This window comes from Phocoena phocoena, chromosome 12 (assembly GCF_963924675.1).
Source record: "Phocoena phocoena chromosome 12, mPhoPho1.1, whole genome shotgun sequence".
Classification (NCBI taxonomy): Eukaryota; Metazoa; Chordata; class Mammalia; order Artiodactyla; family Phocoenidae; genus Phocoena; species Phocoena phocoena.
In genome coordinates, this window is record NC_089230.1 from 7,793,276 (window position 1) to 7,819,438 (window position 26,163).

General features: G+C 46.1%; 1 protein-coding gene across 1 annotated transcript; it reads right to left on the reverse strand.

Moving 5' to 3' along the window:
- Positions 1–10,091: 10,091 nt before the first annotated feature.
- On the reverse strand, positions 10,092–11,069 carry MAS1 (MAS1 proto-oncogene, G protein-coupled receptor). Its single transcript, XM_065889210.1, has one exon. The coding sequence runs from the start codon at positions 11,067–11,069 to the stop codon at positions 10,092–10,094; it is 978 nt and encodes a 325-aa protein (XP_065745282.1).
- Between the last annotated feature and the right edge of the window lie 15,094 nt (positions 11,070–26,163).

Genomic DNA, 26,163 nt, shown 5'->3' on the forward strand with positions numbered 1-26,163 from the left:
TCGAACCCGTGTCCCCTGCACTGGCAGGCAGATTCTTAACCACTGCACCACCAGGGAAGCTCAGGCTGAAGGATTTTTTTTTTTTTTTTTCGGTACGCGGGCCTCTCACTGTTGTGGCTTCTCCCGCTGCGGAGCACAAGCTCCGGACGCGCAAGCTCAGCGGCCATGGCTCACGGGCCCAGCCGCTCCGCGGCACGTGGGATCTTCCCAGACCAGGACACGAACCCATGTCCCCTGCATTGTCAGGCGGACTCTCAACCACTGCGCCACCAGGGAAGCCCAGGCTGAAGGATTTTTAATGATGGTTCATTGTGCCGTTATTTTGTTTGTGCTTTAAGGAATAGTTTTAGCTTTTTCTGTGTTTGACTAAGAGCAAATCATTCTAAAGGGTACACTTTGATCAAAAGCACACATCAATACATCAGTGTGATCGTGACCTTTGCATAAATAATATCCTGTAATATTTATCCCACAGCTCGGGACAAGGCTTATGTTCCTAAATTAAGACGGTGATGGCACAAAGCTTACAAGTACTAATCAACCCAATATTAGAAATGCTCTGGTTTTTTAATTTGTTAGCAATTAGAGTTTATTCATGCTGTACCCAAGAGGCATATGCGAGATCTTTATCCTGAAACCCCAACAAGAATTCTTAAGCACGAATATTTCATTCCTGGTTTCTGAAAAACTCCGATAAGTCCCTCTGAATCCAGAGAATGTAGTTTGGTATGGCTGAGTAAAATGGTCTCTGAGCATAGCACTGGAATTCTATTTACAACCAAGAATATTTCTACCACAGAAAATTTCTCCTTCGTTTTCTAGTAGCACCTTATGATTTTCCAAAAATGAAATTTCTCAGCTTTACACCAGTCTCATCCACCAGGTTTGGGTCAGGATGTCTGCTGGTCCTTTTGCAAAGTCCCGTCTCCAGGAAGCAATGAAGATTTGCCACCAGCGAGGTCAGGAGTCCAAATGGATGTGCTGCTGCCACACTGAAGGCCATTCCAGAAGAGAGATTCCCAAAATACCTAGGCCAGGGTGGCAAAGCACAGCTGGCACCAGAGCTGCCCGCCACTTGCTTTCCTACAAACTAAGAGTAATTTTTGACACTTTTTAATGGTTGAAGGAAAAAAGAATTTTTATGACACATATAATTACATGATGTCTGGGCTTCCCTGGTGGCACAGTGGTTGAGAGTCCGCCTGCAGATGCAGGGGACACGGGTTCGTGCCCCGGCCCGGGAAGCTCCCACATGCCGCGGAGCGGCTGGGCCCGTGAGCTATGGCCGCTGAGCCTGCGCGTCTGGAGCCTGTGCTCTGCAACGGGAGAGGCCACAACAGTGAGAGGCCCACGTACCGCAAAAAAAAAAAAACAACTGATTCTGAGCTGTACTGTTAATTAGCCTCCTGTCTCTGAGCTGTCCCTGGAGGCAGTGCCAGGGCCACGCCCCCCGGGGTAACAGAGGAAGTCTGTCTTCATTCTTTGTCATCAGCACCATGGGCTTGGTTCTCATCACAGGGCCAGATACCCTCGAGCGAGCTGAGAATCACACCTACTGCCTCGAAAGTGTGAGCACGGATTGTTTTTATTTCGCTAAAATATACATCACGTGAAATTTACCGCGTTAACGATTTTTAAGTGTACATTTTAGTGGCATGAAATATATTCACATTGTCGTGCACTCATCCCCACCGTCACCAGAACTTTTTCATCTTCCCAGACTAAAGCTCTGTCCTCACTAAGCAATAGCTCCCTGTCCCCCTCCCCCAGCCCCTGGCACCCACCCCTCCACTTTCTGTCTCTGGGAATTTGATTCCTCTAGGCACCTCTCATATGCGGGATTGTATGGTATTTGTGCTTCTGTGATTGGTCCATCACTTAGCGTGATGTCTTCAAGGAACAGCTAACTTTTGGTGGCTGCTCCCCAGTTTACAGAGTTTCACACACATTATCTCACTTACTTGGCACAATTACTTTGTGAGGTAGGTTATTTTTATCCCATTAGAGCAGATGCTGTCAGGCAGCTACAGGGCCACCTGAGGTCACCTACAAGCAGTGTGCTCACCTCAGGCCACACTACACCTGGCACAGGGCAGGCCCAGAAGAGCTGGATGTTATCACTCTGAAAGTGACCCTCGCCTATGAGGGGCAGGAGTTGGTGGCTCGGCAGCACCTTCACCCCCAAGGAGGGCAGTTCTGAGGTGAGTTACCCATGGTCCCTCAGAGGGTCCCCACTGTCCTGGGCCCCTGTACTCACTGAGTCACACTATTTTGACCTCCTTGCTTCCGTCTGAATTCCTCACTCCCTCTCGTGCTCCCTGGGATGAGCTTCTACATATTTAGATTATAGGCACAAAATCCTTGCCTCAGGCTCTGCTTTGGGGGGAATTCCAACTAAATCATTGAGTATAGATAAGGGAGTCAGAGAGGTTAATGTGTTGACTCTTGCACAGTTAGGAAATAGAGAGTCAGGCTTTAGTCCTCGTCTCCTCACCACAAGTGCAGTGTCCTCTCGCCGCTCCCCTACTTGTAAGACAAGGTCTCTGCCTCAAGCATTCAGTCTGGTGTTGGCTAAGAGATTAGAAAGGCAGTGTTTGCCTGGAACTCTCTTCCCTACAGGGAGTGCCCTGGGGAATGAATGACCTCAACTGGGGCTCCTTGAAGAGAATCTAACCTTGGTTAGACTGCCTTGTAAACATGTTGTACTCAGGGAAATGGTCCTATTTTCAGCAGGATATACCTGATCTGTCAAGATTGATTATTGTGAATAAATTTGGAATGTATAGACCAGTAAGGACCTACTGTAGAGCACAGGGAACTCTGCTTGATATTCTGTAATAACCTAAATGGGAAAAGAATTTGAAAAAGAATAGATACATGTATATATATAATATGAATCACTTTGCTGTACACCTGAAACTAACACAATATTATTATTCACCTATACTCCAATATAAAATAAAATTTTTTTTAAAAATTTGGAATATACAGGTTTATGGGGCAGAGAAGGGGAAGGGGTCACATACACATCTTCTATCTGTGTAAGTAACAGAGTATAAAGCAGAGGGGCCCCAAACCTAAATGTCTTCCTTCGAGAACCATACGTCTGTCTTCATCACTCAAAACTCGTCAGTCAGTTGGAAACTAAGATATGTTCTGGTGTAGGAAAAGGGGACGTTTGGAGAACTGCATCTCAGTTCTGGGCTCCTCCAGGACAGAATGTTTCATTGGTGCCTGCCCTTGCCTGTATTACTTGAACCATTAGTTTTCTGTTGGGTGAGATCTATAATTCACACTGAATCTGCTTTGACAATTTAAACCTTCGTGTTACATGCATATGTACACATTTTAAAATAATAATTAGTGAAGAGGATCTCCTTATCCAAGAATGACTAGTTTTAAGAACGTTCTTTAAAAAGTTTCTTAAAAAGGAAACTTGCTAAAATGAAGACCAAAACCTCACAGTAAATCCTGAAGAAAAGAAAAAGCCGAGTACATTATTTTGAAAAGTAAAATTAAAATTATGAAAACAATTTTTATTTTGTTTTTTATCAAAACTTACTGTAATGTTGTACATCTAAAACTAATACAATGTCTTAGGTCAATTATATCTCAATAAAACGGGGAATATCTGTAATGTCAACCACATGTTGATTTGGGGCCTTTGGAAAAGCTCATTCTCAGGAGCTTTTCCCCTCAGAACACAGTTGCCATGTTGTAAGAACTCTAGCCACGTCAGGAGGCCACGTGTGGCCTGAGCGGCTGAGCCCACAGCGGCCCGCCATCAACCATGTGAGTGTTGCGCCATCTTGGATTCCTTCCCAGTCCAGCCTTCAGACCCTTGCGGCCTCAGCCAACATCTGATGGCAGCTACAAGAGACCCCAGATGAGAGGCACCCAGCTGAACTCAACGATCCCACAGAACCTTGAGAAACGACCATATCTGCTTGTTGTCAGCTGCAAAAGAGTGCTAATGACGCGATACCATGATACGATGTCCTTTACTTCATGGTTACTTTTGCTGAGTGTTGAGAAATGGCTAATTTTTGCAAAAGTACCTGAGGGCGTCATCAGTTTTCCCAAGACCCTTCCTTAAATGTTTCACATTAAAACCCTTCTTTTGGGAAGCTCTCCTCTCATCACTATCCTTATTTATTTCCCTCTGATTCAACTGTATCACGTCTAACTCCGCCCGCTGCTCTCTTGACAATAGTTTGCAGTGCTATTACCCCTACTTCTCTTACCAGCTCCACAGAATCCCAAGTATCTTGCAGGATCGCCAATTTAACTTTGCCGTCAGTTTGCGTGGTGTTTCCATTGACTGTCAACTGATCCACAAAAATGTTGATGAGGCAGTGGGAGAGAGAGCCGCCTTCTGCGCAGAGAGGGAGGCTTGGTGGGAACCAGTTTTATAAGTGACACGTTCGGTTATTAGTGTTTTCCTGTTTTGAGGATTTTCACTCTCAACGCGACTTTGTAACGCTAGGGAGTCAAATGTGAAATAAAAAGAAAAGAAGCTCTCTGTACACGTGTTATCAGGAGACCAGGTACGTGATGGCTCCTCCTCCTGCTTTCTGCACCCCTGCCCCCAACTCTCCACTTCCTGATTCAGCAGCCTTAACACCGGGGTGTCTAGTCTTGTAATACTCCTCTCCGTGAGAAAAAGCACAGAAAGAATTATATATGACTTGGTATGTTGTCCCTTCCACAGATGATTTGTAATTTCACAAAGGATTGAGTGAAAAGTCAAAATTTAACCTCAGGGGAATTATTGCACTAGCGGTGAAATTGTGGGAATCTCATGAGGCATCTGCCGGGTGCTCCCCATACAGCTCTGTCCCGAGTCCATCTCCACCAGGCACAGGGCAGGGGAAGAGGACAGGGGACCACTGGGCCCTCTGCTTGCTAACTCAGTGCATGAGTGTTATCTGCAGAGAAACAACTGCCACGCGTGGTTGGGGACCAGCTAGTCCAGGGGGATGCTGCACCGACTCGCCCCCTTCCTGCTTCCTGAACATCTGTCTTCTCTTGGCCTGGACTGAAACTGATGATACAGGACAATGAGGACAGAACTGCTGGAGAAATGTCCCTGGGCAGGCAACAAGGGAGGGGGGCCAGAGCACAGGTGTGCGGGTTCACCTTAGCCAGGAGCTCGGTGAGCACCCCCAGAGTGAGACGAGGAGAAACCTGTGTGCAGAGAGATGCAGCTGGATCAGAAGATGTGATGCTGGTAAGATGTGGAAAGCTTCTTGGTAAAGGGAAGCAAGGCATCCGCTGAGAGTGAGGCAGGAAGAAGATGCAGGAAGAAAGACTAGGAAAGAGAAGGTGTGATATGGTCACCCAGGAAGTCAGGTTCCAGGCAGGCGCAGTTAAGTGGCTGATGCGGGAGCTGGATGTGGACGAATAAGTGGAGTTTGCCAGATTAAAGGGTGGGGGAGGGCCATCTCAGCAAAGGGAATAGCATCGCTTGGGAGACAGGGTGACTAGGGTGTCACCCTGAGAGAGGAGTACAGGAGGAATGGTGGGGACTGAACAGGCTGCATTTGAGGTGCTGCAGGGCATCAAGTTCAGGTGTCCTTTAGGTGGCTGAATGTACAGGACTGGAGCCCAGCCAGTCAGTGCAGAGCTGAGGGTCATGACTATGTGAGCAACTGTGGATCAGGACCCAGGGAGATCGTGCAGAGGGGGAAGGGCAGAGGCCCAGGTACTGAATCCCGGGAAACACAGACACATTTAATGGAGGAGCAGGATAAAGAGCAAGGACCTACTGCACAGCACACGGAACTATATTCAATGTCCTAATAATAAACCGTAATGGAAGAGAATACGAAAAAGGAAACATATACGTATGTGTGTATAACTGAATCACTATGCTGTACAGCAGAAACTAACACAACATTGTACATCAACTAGACTCCAATAAAAAATAACTAAATAAAGGAGGAGCAGAGAAAGAGCAATGACAGAGATGAGATGACTCAGAATAGGAAGGATTGGATTAAAATGAGAGCTGGAAGGGAGAGTGGCGAACTAGAATCCGAGAAAAGAGAGACTCTCAGGAAGGGGATGGTCAGCGTGTCAGATGCCACAAACGGTATGAGTAGAAGAGAACCCATCAGCTGAGCAACGTGGAAGGCGCCCATGTTCCTCGCTGGGCCAATTACAATGTGGTGGGGAGGTCTGGAGTCAGCCTGCAGGGCGTGGAGGGGGTTGGTAAGGAGAAAATGCAGAGCATGAGTGCACAGGGGCCTTTCCAGAAGGAGAGGAAGGAGAGGCGGCGGAGGAGCGGGCAGGAGTGTGCAGAGCGGCTTCCCTTTGTGAACTATTGGTTTGTGTGAAGATGCAAGCGATGGAGCCCGCGTGTTTGCGGGAGAAAAGGAGCCCAGAGAGGGGAGCAGTGGATTCCAGCTGTGCTTCCAGGGAGCTGAGCCCTCTGGGTGCACAGACAAGGGAGCTGAACCCCTAGGTGCACAGACAAGGGAGCTGACCCTCTAGAGGCACAGACAAGGGACCTGACCTTCTAGAGGCACAGACAAGGGAGCTGACCTTCTAGAGGCACAGACAAGGGAGCTGACCCTCTAGGTGAACAGACAAGGGAGCTGACCTAGGTGCACAGACAAGGGAGCTGACCATCTAGAGGCACAGACAAGGGAGCTGACCTAGGTGCACAGACAAGGGAGCTGACCTTCTAGAGGCACAGACAAGGGAGCTGACCCTCTAGGTGCACAGACAAGGGAGCTGACCTTCTAGAGGCACAGACAAGGGAGCTGACCTTCTAGAGGCACAGACAAGGGAGCTGACCTTCTAGGTGCACAGACAAGGGAGCTGACCTTCTAGAGGCACAGACAAGGGAGCTGACCTTCTAGAGGCACAGACAAGGGAGCTGACCTTCTAGGTGCACAGACAAGGGAGCTGACCCTCTAGAGGCACAGACAAGGGAGCTGACCCTCTAGAGGCACAGACAAGGGAGCTGACCTTCTAGAGGCACAGACAAGGGAGCTGACCTTCTAGAGGCACAGACAAGGGAGCTGACCTTCTAGAGGCACAGACAAGGGAGCTGACCTTCTAGAGGCACAGACAAGGGAGCTGACCTTCTAGAGGCACAGACAAGGGAGCTGAACCCTCTAGAGGCACAGACAAGGGAGCTGACCTCCTAGAGGCACAGATGAGCCAATCGACGTGTGACACAGTGACGATCATGAGTGCTGAGGAGAACCGGGGAGGAGAAGAGAGGGGGCAGGGGCTGTTGTCCGGTGGCAGAGAGCCCCCTACTGAGGTGATATCTGACCAGATGCTGAGGGGAGAGGGGGAGCAGAGACCTTTGGGGAAGCATCCCAGGCAGAAGGAACATTGAAGAGGAAAGCCCAGGGGTATGAGTGCACTTGGCGTTTCCAAAGGATCTCGAGGAGGGTAGGAGGGGCGGGAGAAGCGAGCCACTCGAGCCCCCGAGAGTCACACGGGGGCCAGGTCACGGAGAACCTTGTGGACCACTTCAAAGACTTGGTTTTTCACTTAAAAAATAAAACCCCACTTTGGGACTTCCCTGGTGGTCCAGTGGTTGGGACTCCACGCTTCCACTGCAGGGGACATGGGTTCAATCCCTGATCGGGGAGCTAAGACCCCCATATGTCACGCTGTTCAGCCAAAGGAAAAGAAAACCACTTTCGTTGCTAATATAAGCGTAGAATTATTGTCTGGGAGGCTCACGGACAGGAAAATTTGGAAAAGAAGAAAAATCTTCATAGTGGAGATGAAGAGGAAAGGAATGGTGAAGATTGGGGTCCTTCTAGATGGAGGGGGATCTGAGAGTCATTGCCCAAAGGCTTGACTCTTTTTTTTTTCAGTCACCTATGACTGAAGGTAGTGAAGAGAGAGTGACAGTGAGGGGAAAGGTTCCAGGCAGAGAGATTTCAGAGAGAGAGGGGGTTTGGAAGAGCTGCCCAGGTTATGGAGGAAGACTTCACGGGGCCCTGACAAGAGGCCAGCCTGCTAGGACCGCACCTTGGCTGGAGCCCTAATCACACCATGGGGAGGGTTCTCTGCCCGCTCAACAGCCTGGGTGAGACAGAGAATGAGGGGGACATGGTGAGAGTGACTGGACCGGGGCCACCAGGGGTCTCCCAGATGGGGTGAGAGATGACGCAGCGGGGGCTCACAGACGGGGCAGATGCCATGGCCAGAGACAAGTGGTCTCAGCGGTGTAGGAATTTCCTGATTTCTAAGAGTATTTAAGTTCCTCTTTGAGACCAAGATCCCTTTGAGATGAGATGAGGTTGATCCCTTTTTCACTAACCCAGAGGCAGCGCGGCATCAGGGCAGACGATGGTGAACAGAGGAGAGTGGCTCTGATCTCCATATTCTGTTCTTTCCCAGCGAAGATGCTCTGTTTTCAATCAAAAATAAGATCATCCTAAATGTCACTGCTCCACACCCATCTGGGCTCCTGAAAGCAAGCTGCCTTGTCTCTGAATCAGATGTCATCACCCACTGAAAAGCCTCCTGCCTCCAAGTTTGGCTGGGTGGGAAAGCCTTGCGCATCGCTCCCAGCGAGGCTGGCCCCATGGTTACAGGCAACCGTTTCCTGCAAAGGAAGAGGATGGAGCAGAAACAGGTGGTAACAGAGAACCATTTCATCACGGCTTCTCTGAACCTTCGGAGACCCACAGTTATATAAATATTACTGAGCTGATTTATGGGTGTGAACATTTTACTCCCCCAGAGTCACATGAAGCATTGCCATTTTCGTGGGATGTCCCGAAGAGGCAGCAGGAAACCAAACACAGCAACGTAGTCTATGAGCTACGATGGGTTTCCCAGCTAAAACCTGGGACATCGTGCCTGAAGGTACAGACGCAAGTCACGGCAGGCAAGCAGCAGGGCACTGAGATGCCAGTGAAACCCTGCAAAGATCTGTCTTGGGAGAAATGTCCGGGTTCCCTCCGAGATATGGCCACACTCTCCTCAGCCCCTGCTGCTGAGCCTCCTTCCAGGAATGACAGAAGAATGTGTTCAGGACCCTGTACCTGCCTGCAGGCGGGAACTTTGTGGCTATAAATACATCACCCACTTCATGGGGGCAGGGCGGGGCAGGGGGAGTGGTGAGCTTCCAAAAGCACGATCGCCCTCATGAACTCGTGAAGTAAGTTTCATTCATAAACATTTATATCCAGCAAAAGATTTCAAAACTGACTTTCTTTACATCAAGCATTCCCACAGAGGGAAGGGAAGCCATGAGAAATTCCTCTACTGGTAGCCAAATGTTTTCCCTCACAACAGGAAATGATGCTCTAACATATGACGGTTGAGGGGTTATAACATCTGCAGATGTTTTCTATAGAAGTGTTGTCCCATGAAGAGTTCTCGTGTAGCAAACAGAAAGAACATTCAACATTTAAAAACATGTAACAATGTTTGTACACCATAGAGTTGTGTGTACACGTGTGTGTATATGTGTGTACGCATGTCTGTGTTTGTGTGTGTCTGTGCTTTACAGAACAGAAATGTGTATTTCTTCTTCCACTTAAAGGTATCAGAAAGACTGAGGTTTCTTAACACTGAGGTGTGCCAGATGCTTTGCATACCTCATGTTCTCGTTTCATCCTCACCACAAGCCCGGGAGGTATGGGCTATTGCTGTTACCATTTTATACTGAGGAAATGAGGTCCCTGGTGGTTAAACCTGAGGTCACACCAGCAGCAAAGGACAGAGTCAGCCTGACTCCAAAACCCATGTTCTTCCCGCTATATGGCTTCACCTTTTCAAGGTCCATCAAATACTTGTACCCTTTCCTGTACACGTATGCAAACGTTCCCGCTGGAGTGATTTTTATAGTTTGTGGGAAAGTGTTGCTAGGAGAGCTGAAGAGGAACAGAAGGAGATTTTTGAAAGCTACAGAAAGGATAGAGTTCCAACATGTATTTGGGCATTTCCAGAAGGTACAACGCAAGAGTACAGTCTCAGCATTAATTAGCATCTCGTGCATATGGGGTAAGGTGTCCTATACCGTATTTAGGAGATATTCAGTTGCATCCCAAGTACAAACCATAGCTCGTCTGCGTCCCACTGTTTTTGTCCACAATTTCCTCCACCTGTCAGACGACAGTCACAGTTTCAGTGGTGGTGGTGTGGTCTTCCGGGCACCTGAGTTGCATCTCATCTTTGAAAGCCCTGGTCAGAACCACTTTTAAGGACTCCTTGAACCGCTTCTTCCTGCTGCTGCCCACGAAGAAGTAAATAAAAGGGTTGGCGCTGCTATTGATTGTAGAGAAGAGAAGAGAAATGTGGTGCAACTTCCTGAACGTCGACCAATACTCATAATAGAGCAGGTAGAGGAGCCTCATGGGCATGGCGAGGATGGAGAATATGATGATGGAGACCGTGATGACAAGGTACAGCTTCGAGGAGTGGGATGCCCATGTATTCTTCCGAATCTTCACTACCAAGATGGTGCTGGACACCACCATGAGTGGAGTGAAGACCAGGAAGCTCAGAACGACTATGAAGACGATCACCGCCCTGCAGTCACTTCGGGATTGAGTCTGTCCTTCACTGTCAATGCACATGACGTATTCCATGGAGGTCACTAAGCAGGAAAGTGCCCACAGGAGGGCACAGACGAACGCTGACTGGTGCTTGGGGCGATGGCAGCGGTACCAGATGGGGTACAGGACGGACAGGCACCTCTCCACACTGATGGCTGTCAGCAGATACAGACCCGTGTTGTAGCCAAAGAGAAAGGTCACCGACAATGTGACGATTGTGTAGTAATAGCCGGAAGAGAGCTCGTAATCTAAAGCATAGTCGACAGACAGAATAAAAATGCAAAAGAGTAACGAGATGTCCGCAATAGACAAGTGGGTGATGTAGACGGTGAAGGGGTTTCTTCTCATCCGGAAGCAGAGGAACCAGAGGAGAATTCCATTCTCAACAAAGCCCAGTGGGGAAATGCTCATGATCACCCAGTGCACGATGGGAATTTCCCGACGCGGCTCTGCTACTGAGGTGTTCCCTCTGGTTGAGGCGTTCGAGGACTCCTCAGCAACAAATGATGTCCTGTTTGCCTCATCCATGAGGAGACCTCAGCCTGGGCTCTTCAGGTATTTTTCTGTAAATAAGTTTAAGAAAAAATCAAGGTTGATGAATTGCAGTAAAAGGGAGACTTCAGCTACGGATTATAACCTTCAAGTTATACGAAAAGTGTTTACTAGACTGTACAATTCTCTTTCCAATGAAGATAAAATTACACGTTTTACTGAGAGGGAACTGAGTTAATAATCTTTTTTGATCCCCCCAATAGCCTTTGTTTCTGTATTACTACTTGCTTGCGGTTCAGCACCAAAGGGGATCCGCCAAAGCAAGAGGATCAAATTCCTGGTGTCCGTATCTGGTCTGGCCCGAGCTTTCTGAATGGTGTTTTGAAAACCATCTCATCTTCTGTGCCTTCATTTCCTGGCCTGAGAGACCAGGTTCATCACATTAAGATGCAATGACAAAATACATCTTTGGGCAATGCTGTTGTTGTCGCTTTTTAATGCATAAAGTACCATAAGTGATGGGTGATTGAGAGGGTACCAATACTTTCAAAAAGTGTGAACAATTAGAAGGTATGTGTTTTATGTGGTTCAATAGGGTACCAATATTCAATATGGAAAAAGTATGTTCAGTAGGGTACCAATATTTTCAAAAGTGTGAACAATTAGAAAGTATGTGTTTTATGTGGTCTCAATATCTGTGACGAAGCTGTGCACCTACTCAGACCAGGTATGCCCTGCAAACCATCCCTGGGGAACAGATGGTGCGTTTCAACAAGGTGTATTCATATCCTCGTGCTCCATAGGCCAGACCATGTGGCAAAACACTATTGACAGATACTAAACAAGGCACTAACCCAAAACCAATAAAAATGCTCAATATTTGAGACTGCAAAGCAAAGATTATGAGCCACTTTCCCTCACACTTTAGGAATTGCTAAATAAATATATGCACGGCTCCCACCCTCTTCCTGTTATATAACAAATATACATAAGCCACTTCCACCACTGGGGAATGGAAAAGGGAGGTGCCCACAGAGGTCATCTCCTTTGTTCCAACTCATGACGTCTTTGGTTTTTTTTTTTGGTGGTGGTAGAACATTGTTCTTTGTTTTTGGTCCTTCCAAAACAGGGTCCTATATGTGCAAAATAATTAACCTCTAGAAAGTTAATTTGTAGATAGATGCCTTTTCTGAACGAGCTCAACTGAGGCAGAACAGTACATAGACGCGATATTGTGTGAGCAGGTGGGCTGGGGAAAAGGCTAGTTTCCTCTCCGGTGTTTGATCCAGGAGCCCACAGAGGTCCCTGGCTTCATGGTCCTGAGACCCCTCTCCCCACTAACCCTTCCCTCAGCTGTTCTGATGACATCCTGGAAATTATTTTTACTGGAGCAGACTCTCCTTTTGTTTCATAATTAGCTAAGATATAGACCCCAGTACCCTTAGGAGCCAAACACAAGGACCGGAATTCACAATTCCATGGCATGGCTGAACAAAGAGCAGCTGTACAGACCAGACTTTATTTGAAGTTTGTAGGTAAGATAGCCATATTCCCCAAGTTCATCCACCAAATATTTTTCAGTGCCAACTTCAGGCCAGGCACCATTTCAGGCACTGGGCTACAGCCGTGAATGAAACAAACCATCAACCTCTTGGAGTTTATATTCCAGTGGGGAGGCAGTCAATAACCAATAACTAATAACAACAGCAACAAACAAATAGATGTCAGATCGTAATAAGCACCACAGAGAAAAGTAAAGCACAGACCACGGCACAGACCAGAGTGTGGTTTTGGAGACAGTGAGACATGGTTGGATTCTGGACGCAATTTGAATTGCTAACAGGTGAGATATGAGTTATCGAAGGAAAAGAGAAGAGTTTGTAGCCACTTGCTGAATGGACAATGTGCAGGGAGAGCAGTTTGGGAGGGGCCATACGGAGCTTGGGAAGCTCATGCAACAGCCAGACGGAGCTGTCTCCAAGCATGTCGGGAGCTGGGGTGTGGGAGCAGATGTAGGCTGTGTGCAAACAGGTGAAATGTTAGTCAGCCATAAAAAGGAACGAAACGGTGTCATTTGCAGAGATGTGCATGGACCTAGAGACAGTCTTACAGAGTGAAGTAAGTCAGAAAGAGAAAAACAAATATCGTATAATATCGCTTATATGTGGAATCTAGAAAAATGGTACAGGTGACCTCATTTGCAAAGGAGAAATAGAGACACATGTAGAGAACAAACGTATGGGTACCAAGCGGGGAGGGGGGTGGGATGAATTGGGAGATTGGGACTGACATATATACACTACTATGTATAAAATAGATAACTAATGAGAACCTACTGTATAGCACAGGGAACTCGATGCTCTGTGGTGACCTAGATGGGAAGGAAATCCAAAAAAGAGGGGATACACATATACGTATAGCTGATTCACTTTGCTGTACAGCAGAAACTAACACAACATTGTAAAGCAACTCTACTCCAATAAAAACGTTACAGATAAATAAAGATCATCATGGACAGGCACACACACACAAAGACGAGGTGAAACGTAAAGTCATGAGGCTTGATGAGATAACCTACGAAATGTGGGCCATTAAACAAGAGAAGAGGTCCAAGGACTGAGGCTTGGAGCGTTTCAAAGTTTAGAGCTTAGGGGAATGAAGAGAAGGGAGCAAAAGAAACTGACAAGCTGGGAGCATAATTTATTCATGGGAACAGGAGGGAAGGCGGAGTGTGTGGTTTAAGATGCAGCCAGGTGGGTCGAGTGAAGAGGGAGTGTTACAAGTTGGAAGAAGTTCTCTTCTGAATGTGCAGTATCTCTTTCTTCAGCAAAGTCAGGGGCAAGGTCATCCGCTGAGAGTGAGGAGATGTTAAGGGTTTAAGGAGAGAGGGCAAGAAGTGAAGTAATTAGGAGAAAGAGGGAAAGGACTGGGTAAATATACAAAAAGCAAGATTTCCGGGCGAACCTTAGAGATTGCCTGGATTGGTGCTCATGAATTTAAAGAGAGATGATTGGCATGACGTGTGCTTTTCTCCAGCTCTGGCTCAGCTGTGCAGGTGTGAGTGTGCAGAAAGGGGAGAGATGGATTTAACCAGGACTGGGGTTCTACCAGGCTGGTGCAATGGAAAGTGGGAGACACATTATAGCACATACAAAGTGGGGGACACACTACAGCACATAGACTATGGAATTCAGTAGAGTTATGAGAAAAGTGAGGCCAGGAGAGAGGTGACAGAGGGTGAACAGGAAATAGGAGCCCTCGACTGTAGATCCCAGCAGTGTCAGAGAACTAACAGCTGAAGTCCGAGTACTAAAGGTAGAGAACTGGAAAATAGGAGGTGGAGGTTGAACAGTCGGATGCTTGAAGCTGAGATTGCAGTGGTGTGGTTTGGGGGTTACTGGTATTGATAAATGTAATGCATGACCATGGGAATGAATGGCTGAGGGAGAGTGGAGGACAAGATCCTTTGATCAGGACCTGGAGCCAGGGTGTTGGAAGAATTGTCTACATGGACATTGAAATCACTGGAAAATAGGCTAGAATACAGGAATATCATTAAAAAAACTGGCTGTGAGCCAGGTGTTAAATCCTTAAGGAATTTGGAAGAGCGGCCCAGAGGTCTGTAGACAGTCATATCAAGGAGGGTGGTAAGTAACATAGTTGGATGGTATGCACTTTAGAGCTGGGTGTTTTGTTGGTGGTAGTGGTGATGGTGTTTCAGGGGGAGAGAAGAAGCAAACAGAAAAACCTGAAACACCAAAACCGTAGAGGGTATGAAGGGTCTAGATCAGTGTTGTCCGACAGAAATGTAATGTGAGCCATGTGTGTAATTTAAGGCTTTCTGGGAGCCACACACAAAAGCGTAAAAAGAAATATGTGAAATGAATTTTAATAGCATATTTTATTTAATTTGATGTGTTCAAAATATCATTTCAATGTGTAATCGATATAAAAATATTAATGAGCTACTTTAGCTTCTTTTTCTCACAGTAAGTCTTCAAAATGCAGTGTGCATTTTACTCTCATAGAGCGTCACGCTTCAGACCAGCAATACTTCACATGTGCACTGGCCACACATGGCCAGTGGCTACCATACTGGATGGCGCAGATCTAGGGCCATCACAAAACCAAAAGAGCTTACATGAGGAAGTCAAATGTTTTCATCTCTTAATAACAAACCTAAATCAAAGAATAGAAATGTAAAATCAGGACCTAATAAGAATTTTTAAGAAAAGGGACAAGAACATCTTTCTGACTCAGTTCACAGTCTGGAATCTCTCACGGACCACAGCATCATTCAGCTTTTAGTTTCTCATTATATGCAAGAGAGCTCTCGTGTACTCCTCAAAAAATCAGTCAGGAATTAATACACAGAAATCTCTTGCATTCTTATACACTAATGATGAAAAATCTGAAAGAGAAATTAAGGAAACACTCCCATTTACCACTGCAAGAAAAAGAATAAAATACCTAGGAATAAACCTACATAAGGAGACAAAAGACCTGTACGCAGAAAACTATAAGACACTGATGAAAGAAATTAAAGACAATACAAACAGATGGAGAGATATATCATGTTCTTGGATTGGAAGAATCAACATTGTGAAAATGATTATACTATCCAAAGCAATCTACAGATTCAACGCAATCCCTATCAAACTACCAATGGCATTTTTCACAGAACTAGAACAAAAAATTTCACAATTTGTATGGAAACACAAAAGACCCCGAATAGCCAAAGCAATCTTGAGAAAGAAAAACGGAGCTGAAGGAATCAGGCTCCCGGACTTCAGACTATACTACAAAGCTACAATAATCAAGACAGTACGGTACTGACACAAAAACAGAAATATAGATCAATGGAACAGGACAGAAAGCCCAGAGATAAACCTATGTACATATGGTCACCTTATCTTTGATAAAGGAGGCAAGAGTATACAATGGAGAAAAGACAGCCTCTTCGATAAGTGGTGCTGGGAAAACTGGACAGCTACATGTAAAATGAAATTAGAACTCTTCCTAACACCATACACAAAAATAAGCTCAAAATGGATTAAAGACCTAAATGTAAGGCCAGACACTATAAAACTCTTAGAGGAAAACATAGGCAGAACACTCTATGACATAAATCACAGCAAGATCCTTTTTAACCCACCTCCTAGAGAAACGGAAATAAAAACAAAAATAAACAATTGGGACCTAATGAAACAAAAGCTTTTGCACAGCAAAGGAAACTATAAACAAGACGAAAAGACAACCCTTAGAATGTGAGGAAATATTTGCAAATGAAGCAACGGACAAAGGATTAATCTCCAAAAAATACAAGCAGCTCATGCAGCTCAATATCAGAAAAACAAACAACCCAATCCAAAAATGGGCAGAAGACCTAAATAGACATTTCTACAAAGAAGATATACAGATTGCCAAAAAACACATGAAAGAATGCTCAACATCACTAATCATTAGAGAAATGCAAATCAAAACTACAATGAGGTATCACCTCACACCAGTCAGAATGGCCATCATCAAAAAATCTACAAACAGTAAATGCTGGAGAGGGTGTGGAGAAAAGGGAACTCTCTTGCACAGTTGGTGGGAATGTAAATTGATACAGCCACTATGGAGAACAGTATGGAGGTTCCTTAAAAAGCTAAAAATAGAACTACCATATGACCCAGCAATCCCACTACTGGACATATACCCTTAGAAAACCATAATTCAAAAACAGACAGGTGGGCTTCCCTGCTGACACAGTGGTTGAGAGTCCGCCTGCTGATGCAGGGGACATGGGTTCATGCCCTGGTCCGGGAAGATCCCACATGCCGCGGAGCAGCTAGGCCCGTGAGCCATGGTTGCTAAGCCTGCCCGTCCGGAGCCTGTGCTCCGCAACGGGAGAGGCCACAACAGTGAAAGGCCCGCGTACCACACACACAAATAAACCAGACAGGTACCACGATATTCGTTGCAGCACTATTTACAATAGTCAGGAAATGGAAGGAACCTACGTGTCCATCAACAGATGAAAGGATAAAGAAGACGGGGCACATATATACAATGGAATATTACTCAGCCATAAAAAGAAACAAAATTGAGTTATTTGTAGTGAGGTGGATGGACCTAGAGTCTGTCACACAGAGTGAAGTAAGTCAGAAAGAGAAAAACAAATACCGTATGCTAACACATGTATATGGAATCTAAAAAAAAAAAAAAAGAGAGAGAAGGTTCTGATGAACCTAGGGGCAGGACAAGAATAAAGACACAGACGTAGAGAATGGACTTGAGGACATGGGAAGGGGGAAGGGTAAGCTGGGACGAAGTGAGAGAGTGGCATGGATTTATATATACTACCAAATGTAAAATAGATAGCAAGTGGGAAGCAGCCACATAGCACAGGGAGATCAGCTCGCTGCTTTGTGACCACCTAGAGGGGTGGGATAGGGAAAGTGGGAGGGAGACGCCGGAGGGAGGGGATATGGGGATATATGTATACATATCACTGATTCACTTTCTTATGCAGCAGAAAATAACACAACATTGTAAAGCAATTATACTCCAATAAAGATGTTAAAAAATAAATAAATAAAATGCACTCACATTAAATATTAAAAGAAAATCAGCTAGGAAAGGTGTTTCAACACATAAGACCAAATTGTATTTTTCTATTACAGTCAAACTCAAGTAACCAAATTCTCTTTCTAAAGAGAGATCATCTTGTTTCCGTTGTTTAACCAACATGTAAGTTTCAGTCACTGCACTAGGAGTTAAGTATACAGAAATAAATAAGACACAGTCATCTGCACAGTTTTACAGGGGAGGCAGACAGAACTAAATCTAATTCAATATGGGAAATGGAATAAAGGAGACTGACCGCATCAGAGCAAACACGCACCAGGAAGTCTTGTCTCAGGGTTTCAAGGTGGGCTTCACAGGGCTGGGCTTTGAAGGGTCAGTAGGAGTTTGTTAGCTGAGGAAGGAAAAGAAAGGCATTTTAAGAGAAAATAACAGATGGACAAAGGCATGGAGGCAGGAGGGCACAGAATGTTGTGGAGTTTGAGGAGACTGGTGGACCGAAGGTGGAGGTATGACTTAACAAGAAATAAACAACTGGACTGAAGCGTGAAGGCCTGGTTATGATGCTTCTTTAAATATCAGGCTTATTTTATAGGTTATGCTTATCCAACATTAGTGCTTAAAAATTATATGGGGTTGCTTATTAAAAATGCAAATTCTAGGGCCCCACTGTTTCAGGAAGCCTGGGGTGGGACCCTGGAATCTGAACTTTCATAATCCAGGGCATTCTGATGCAGATGGATCCTGGGCCATGGTTTGAAAAACACTACCTTACTGTATAGCACAGGGAAGTCTACTTAATACTCTGCAATGACCTATATGGGAATAGAATCTGAAAAAGAGTGGAGGTATATATATATATATATATATATATATATATATATATATATATATATAACTGATTCACTTTGCTGTACAGCAGAAACTAAGACAACATTGTAAATCAACTAGACTCCAATTAAAATTAATTAAAAAAAAAAGAAAAATACTACCTTTTGTACTAGGGAGCCATTAAAGTTTCAGTGCAGGGCTGGGATGTGACCTGAACTGTGCTTTAGAAAGGTTACCATACCGTAGTCATTGTCTACAGGCTGAATGGAAGGGAATAGTGGATGGATCAAAGAAACCAGTAGGGGGTTGTTGAAATAGTCCCAGTGAGAAATCAGAACTAGGATAATGACTGAAGGAAAGAACGGATTCCAGAGACATTTCAGAGAAGACTGGTAAGGCCCCAGTGACCATGAAGGGGAAGAGACATGGAGGAATCAGCGGACTGAGCTTCCCATCTGAGGAGGCTGTGTAGACAACTCCTGTTGACGGGAAGGGCAGCGGCCGGGAGAACAAAGAATTCGTTTCATTGTGTGTTGAGAATGAAGCATCAGGAGGACACGCATAAGGGTGGATTCCAGATGTGCTAGCCTGTGTGTTCTCTGCTCCCAAGGGCCTACATCTTTTAATAAGCAGAACTTCACAAAACAAAGAATAATAGACACACGAGATCTTTAGAACATTATTCATTACTGTGCATAAACTTCAAATGTAGTATGTATATGCATAACTGATTCACTTTGCTGTACACCTGAAACTAACACAACATTGCAAATCAACTAGACTCCAACAAATATTTTTAAAAATATATATAAATAAAAAAATTAATTTCTGGACTTCCCTGGTGGCGCAGTGGTTGAGAGTCCGCCTGCCGATGCAGGGGACACGGGTTCGTGCCCCGGTCCGGGAAGATCCAACATGCCGCAGAGCGGCTGGGCCCGTGAGCCATGGCCACTGAGCCTGTGTGTCCGGAGCCTGTGCTCCACAACGGGAGAGGCCACAACAGTGAGAGGCCCACGTACCGCAAAAAAAAAAAAAAAAAAAAATTCAAAGGCAGAAGTCACCTAAGATCACATGATCCTCTTCTATTCCCATGTCTTTGGCCTGGACTCCTGGGATCAGTCTCCTCATTTCCTGTTCTTGCTCCCTGCACCAATCTATCCTTCCCAGACCCTCACATTGCCATTCCTTCCTTTTCTAATACTCCCTCCACCACTCAGGTGTTACTCATTAATTACCTCTATAGCCATGACATTCCTTCTTATAGAGTTAAAATTATATCTTTGCATTAAACTGCAAACTCTTCCAAGGCAAAACTTTATTATTCACGTCTGAATCTCTAGGACTTGACAAAGCCATTCAATAAATACATACCGAATTATTCCAAGGGACAAAGGCCATCACCATGGCCCTGAGAATGCACCCTGGTTACCCATGAAAGAAAACCATCATCTTGAGCCCAGGCCATCACATGTGTCTTGATCATGATGTGGTTGGAAAGCAAATAAAAATCCCATTAAAACTAATTCTCATTAAAAACTAACACTAACCCTGGGGACTTCCCTGGTGGCACAGTGGTTAAGACCTCACACTCCCAATGCAGGGGGCCCGGGTTCAAGCCCCGATCAGGGAAGTAGATCCCACGTGCTGCAACTAAGAGTTCGCCTGCCTCAACTAAGGAGCCTGCCTGCCGCAACTAAGACCCGGTGCAACCAAATAAATAAATAAATATTAAAAAAAAAAAACTAACAATAACCCTCCAAATTGATTTGTTATAGCGTGGTTTTATGTAAATGAACACATTGCTAAAAGTTACATTCCCAGTCTTACCAGACCAAACTGAATTTCAGTCCCTCAGGTGAAATAGCGATGGCAAGAAGTGCCTTGAATACAGCTGGTCCTACCTGCTCACCACCCCCAGACCCTTCCTTCCTCCAGGCTCCCGGGTCATTTTGCATACTATTCACCTCCATGGGTGGATGACTAAGATGTTTGAGGTCGGGAAGGGTAAGGAGAGTAGAAGGGTGAGTGCTGCCAGCTTTGAAGACCGTCTAGCTCAGAAAGCAGTGAAGATGAGGGGACGCAATTGCACTGCAGGATTAACTGCTATGGGCAACCTGTCTCCATGTCACCCCAGTTCTGGTACCATGGGCTCTCTGTCCGGGCACACGCAGCGTCTTCTTTGTGCAGCTCTCTTTCTAGGCAGCAATCATCTTTGCAGTGATGCACGCTTATCCAACCGTGACTGTCCCAGATGGAAGGAGAGTATCCTGACAGCACTCCGCATCCCTGACGTGGTTGGTAACACAGCAACACAGCAGTAGAAACCCCACTACGTAGGAAATGGCATCATTCTGGGAAGCACTGTTGGCAGCACCAGAGAAGCACCTTCCCAGCCTCCCCGCCCTCTCATTCCCTACAAGTCCTAGGGAGACAGCAGAAAGGTGGAGCGTGAGAATGCCATTGCCTAGGACTTCAGGGTTCCAGGCATCTTCCCTTTGTGTTAGCTTTGGATACTTCAGTCAGCTTGGGAGGCTGTTAAGTATGAATGAAAAATATCGCCTGCCTTATCAGTAAACAAAGCATGTTGCAGCCATCAAGTCATCACATTACAGCCACCTTGACGGTGAGCCCTGAGGGAACTCACGATGGAGGCAGGACACACCCCACCCCCCACCCCACCCCACCCCCACACCCCCACCCCCACACCCCCACCCCCACCCCACCCCCACCCCCCACCCCACCCCCACCCCCAACCTCCACCCCCACCCCCAACCTCCACCCCCACACCACCCCCACCACCCCACCCCATGCCACCCCCCACCCCCTCCACCCCGCCAACAAGCAGCCAGACCCAAAATGATGCACCCAGAGGAGACTCCGGATGAGAAAGCACAGGATACTGGCCTCAGATAGCTGAGGTGCACACAAAGGAAAGATTTCAGTGAGCCCAGAGCGACTGTGAGATACTCACATTCTCAACTAATTTGAGGATTCTTACTCCGAGCTCTTCCCACTCTGCCCTGGGGCTGAATCCTCTTTTTAAGACCTGGCTCCTTGCGCAGGTTCAGCGGCCATGGCTCACGGGCCCAGCCGCTCCGCGGCATGTGGGATCTTCCCGGACCGGGGCACGAACCCGTGTCCCCTGCATCGGCAGGTGGACTCTCAACCACTGTGCCACCAGGGAAGCCCCCTATAGCCTCTCTGTTATAAATCTAATCTAATCTGCCTCGAATCCTTCCTACTTAAGGAGTTGAAGACATTACATTTCCTAATGTTATAGGATTTCTTTTTTCTCCAAATACTCATTTAATTTCTGTTTATGACTTAGCCAATGTAAGACTGAAATCACTGTGTTGTCTCTACATTCAAAGTCCACTGTGAAGTAAAGTAGCCACCAGTACTGTTTAAATGGCCCCCCAGTACCCAATGGATCACCCCAACAGGCTCATTTTACAGTCTGTTTAATCTTTGTTTATTTATTTATTTATAAATGGTTGGCGGACTCCCAACCACTGCGCCACCAGGGAAGCCCGAGAATGCTTTTTTTCACAGCATATATACTTTTTTGTCCCCATAACATCTCCATTTTGAAAAATTCCCAACTTTGATAGGTGATTAAAAAGGTATTTTGACTTAATTTGCATTTATTTGATCTCTCATGAGTTTGAATATTTTTCATGATAACAGTCCTTTGAATTTCTTCTTCGACATTATTTTTTCATTTCTTTTACTGAGTTGCAAGAATTCTTCGTAAGTATAATACTTTGTCAAATACGTTGGAAATTCTTTTCCCCAGAAACTGGGGTATGTGATAGAAGATGTAAGAGGATACAGCTTGAAGTTTTCATAAAAACACTTCCTGACTGTTACAAGTCTGCCTGTCCTCTGTTGATAATTGAGGTTTAGAAGTTGAAGGAATCATGTAGATACTGCAAACCACTCTTTGTTTTACATGTGAGGAAGCTAGCTCATAACTAGCTCGAGATTACATATTTACTTAGCAGCCAAGCCAGAACCAGAGTTTAGATTGCCCAGGTCCAAGTGGGCACTGTTTCTCCTCCCCACTCCAGTCTTTTGTCAACAGTTCATCTATGTGTGAAGTTCACTCACCCACGCATGTGGCTAGTAGAACTTTGGGGACATTTAACAATGGCCTTAATGTCACCAGAAGTGATTACCACAATCAATTTGACTGTTAGTAAAGATTTTTATTAAAAGCCTCAAGGACTGGACTCTTTGTTTATTAAAGAATGCTATTATTTATTAGAAGATGGATTTTTATTTATTAAAGCACCATCTCATCTACCCAGTGCCAAACACTGAACAACAATAAAAACAGACAGGGATGAGTTGTTTTCAGTTTCTTCTCATCTGACTTTCTTCTGCCAAGTGGAGTGACCACTTGGGTGATAGTAGTCATCTCCACTATCAACAAACACCTCTATTAGAAAACAATAAAAGTGAGACGGTCCAGACAGCAGCATCACGTTTTTAGACAAGTCCCCCAAAAGGGAGTAAGATGTAATCTCGTTCTCGCACCCCTGCCCACACACAATACAAAGTGTGTTATGAGATTCTACTCCATCTCCTCGCTGTGGTCTCAGAGACGACACCATTGCCTAGACATGCTTTCTCCCCTCTGGCTCTCTTGTCTCTTTGTAGTTTCTTCTCTGTCTCCTTTCCTGGATCTGTTCTCACCCTCCCTTTGGGCCACCAGGCTCCATTCCTGGCCCTCCTCCCTTCTCACCCTCCCTGGGTGGCTTCATCCAATCCCCTCATTTCAACTGTTACCACATACTAATGAAACCCAAATCTATAGTTCTAAGTCAGACATCTCTCCGGAATATCAGACCCTATAACTAATAGCCCTGGATATCTCTAACTGGGCCTTTCGTAACAGCAGACCCACCTCAGCTGATCCAAAACAGAAATCAGACCTTCGCTGCTGTTCCGTACTTCCTCTGGTGTTTTCAGTCTGCCAAGCCAAAACCCTGGAGGTTTTACGAGGCACTACTCATCTTGTATGTTCCCTGCACCAGTCCCTAGAATCAGCCATTTCTCCAAGGAGCCCTGGTCCTCTGAGTAGAGATGAGGACATAGAAGCCAAGATCTGGATGTGGGGTGTACCCGTTGCTACTGAGGTGTCACTGCTCCCAGGCCCTCTCAGGGGACAGAGCTAAGGAGTATATGTATATAACTATATATGTACAGGCATACACATATGCACTGACATCCATATTCCATAACTTTCTACATACGTATTGATTACCAATGACTTCATACAAACATCTCCAATTTTGATCGAGCATCACTGAGTCCAGTTTAGTTTTCTTGCGCTCCGTATCTGCAGTTCCCATCTCTGATGGTAAGAAACCTGACTCCCGTTATCCTCAAGGCATTTACCTGTTTGATCAATCCACGAATAGGGAAACAATCTCCTCTGTCCACCACTGCCCATCCTCCACTCCCACCCAGATGTCCTCCTCATTTTGCTGGGCCTTTCACCTCATGCCGCTGTCTCCTGCCCTGGGACATACTCCTCCCCCAGCAGAAGCTCTGAACTTGGCTCCAGGCCCCTCCCCCACCGTGCAGATGCCCTCCTTGTCCTGCCATGTCACTGCTACCTCTCTCACCCCAGCTGGGTTGCACAGGCTCCACCACCTCATACAAGCCCCAGGCTATGAGAGAGGGTGTACTTAACACCCATCTCCCTCCCTGCAAACACCAAAAAAAACTGCGGGCAGTAAGGCATCTGAATGCAAAAGAGATGTTTGAAAAAAGAGGTTGCACATTGTTCAAACTACATCGCAGGGGTGACTGTCTATTCTGCCTGTACTTAGCCTGCTTTGTCTCTGAGCCACGCTTTCACTCAAACTGACCATAGATGTGAGTCCTACACGAAGCAGCTTAGCCCCTCTGAACCTCAGGTCCTTCACCTAGTTGGCACATAGTTTACTGTATTTCTGGAAGCCTGGGGGCGTACAAAGAGCTAAAGACTGAAAAGCATTTTGCCAATACGAGTCTCATGGAAACGCCAAACTGAGATCATAAATCAACAAGCAGGGAAAACAAGAATAGTGGTTTCCACAGATGTTTAAGGATGTGGGCTGGCAGGTCTACTCGAAATTGCTACCTGTATTTACTTCTCAACGAAAGTGAGAGGAACAGACGAGCAGCGGAGGTGATATAAAAGCAAGAAGAATGAAAGAAGGCAGAGTTGTGGGGAGTTTCGGCTTTAATGAGGTATAAGGTGGAGTTTTAAATGCTCTACGTACATGCTTGCTGAAGTTTTCTCTAAAGATCTAAGAAGCAGGCATCCTCTTCCACATTCCCATTCAGTTGCCCACAGTGCTCCCATGATCCTGAGTTCTCAGTCTACCACGTCAGTCTTAAAAGAAAGGAAGGAAAGAAGGAAGGAAGGAGGGAGGGAGGGAGGGGGAAAGAAAAGGACAGGAAAGGAAAGGAGAGAAAAGCCAACCAAATGAGTGTCCTGGGTTGGCCATCTGAAATCTTGTATGTTCCTAGGCAACAAAAAGGAGAGGCCTGACCCTAGGCTGGACCTTCCAGGTGTGCACCTCTAGAGGAAAAGGCAAATTCTCCCCTCTGTGTGTGTGCAGTAACCTGGACAAACAGAAACCCATCTGTGAGATGGAATTTCCATGGCAGGTACGGGACCTGATGGCAATGTGCCGGCAGGAACATCTGTCCTGATTTTAAACGCCTCATTCCCAGCTTCCTAACCCTTGAGCCATCTGTGCAGAGAAGCAGGAACTCCTTGCTCCCTTTCCACTCGTCTCAGAAGTGGGGGGACTGGGGGTAACTTTCTCTCCTGGGGGACATTTGGCATCTTGATGGTCCCACTGAGAGGAGGAGGCTAGTGGCATCTAGTGGGCCGAGGCCAGTGATACTGCTAAACACCCCACAGTGCACAGAAGAGCTTCCCCCAGCAAAGAAGTTCTGGCCTCACATGTCGCGGTGCCAAGGCTGAGGCAACTAGAGGCAGTCTTGTTTCCACCTTCTCACTGCTGCCTACATAGCGATCGGACAAAATCCTGCACGTTCTCTCCCCAGTTTCCCCTCCCCACCCTGCCTGGGAAATATTGCCAAGATACATCAAAGAGCAGGAGATTCTTTTCAACGGAACCTTGCCACCCGTGGGCCATACACCTGTCTTTAGAAGCCACAGAAACCGATACTAATGCTGGTGCTCCCTGAGGAAAGGTAGAGGAACATCAGTCCAGCCTCCAGCCAAGAGAGTTCCCCGGAGGAATCAAATGCACTAACAATCCCTTCACACCCCAACACCTTTATCGTTTGTCACATCCCATTAGACAACCTTGAGCACCTCCAAGTCCACCATCAGATTCGTGAATGGATCCTAAGATTCTTGTCCCCTGTCACGAGTCAAAGAGAAAAAGTTAACACAGAAGTTTCAACCCCGAAGTTGAAAAACGACATCTGGGGACAGCTAACGCAGCAAAGAAGCAAATTTTCCAAAACGAAGGCAGGAGGAGACAGAGGTTTTTGCCAACAAACACCAAACATCTAACACACTATGAAAACAACCAGCACAGAAAGAGTGGCCCGGGCAATAGCTTTTTGAAGAGGGAAAATCTTACTCTGGTTGTCAAGGGTAGCTGCACCATTAGAAACTGGGGTGCTGACTCACTAGGTCCACTTGCTCAGGGAGAGTCAGAGGTGGCAGCAGCAAGGCTCGTCATTCGCATCC

Bases quoted from the DNA above. Each gene is read 5' to 3' on its own strand.
- MAS1 (XM_065889210.1), bottom strand. From the start codon at position 11,069: ATGGATGAGGCAAACAGGACATCATTTGTTGCTGAGGAGTCCTCGAAC.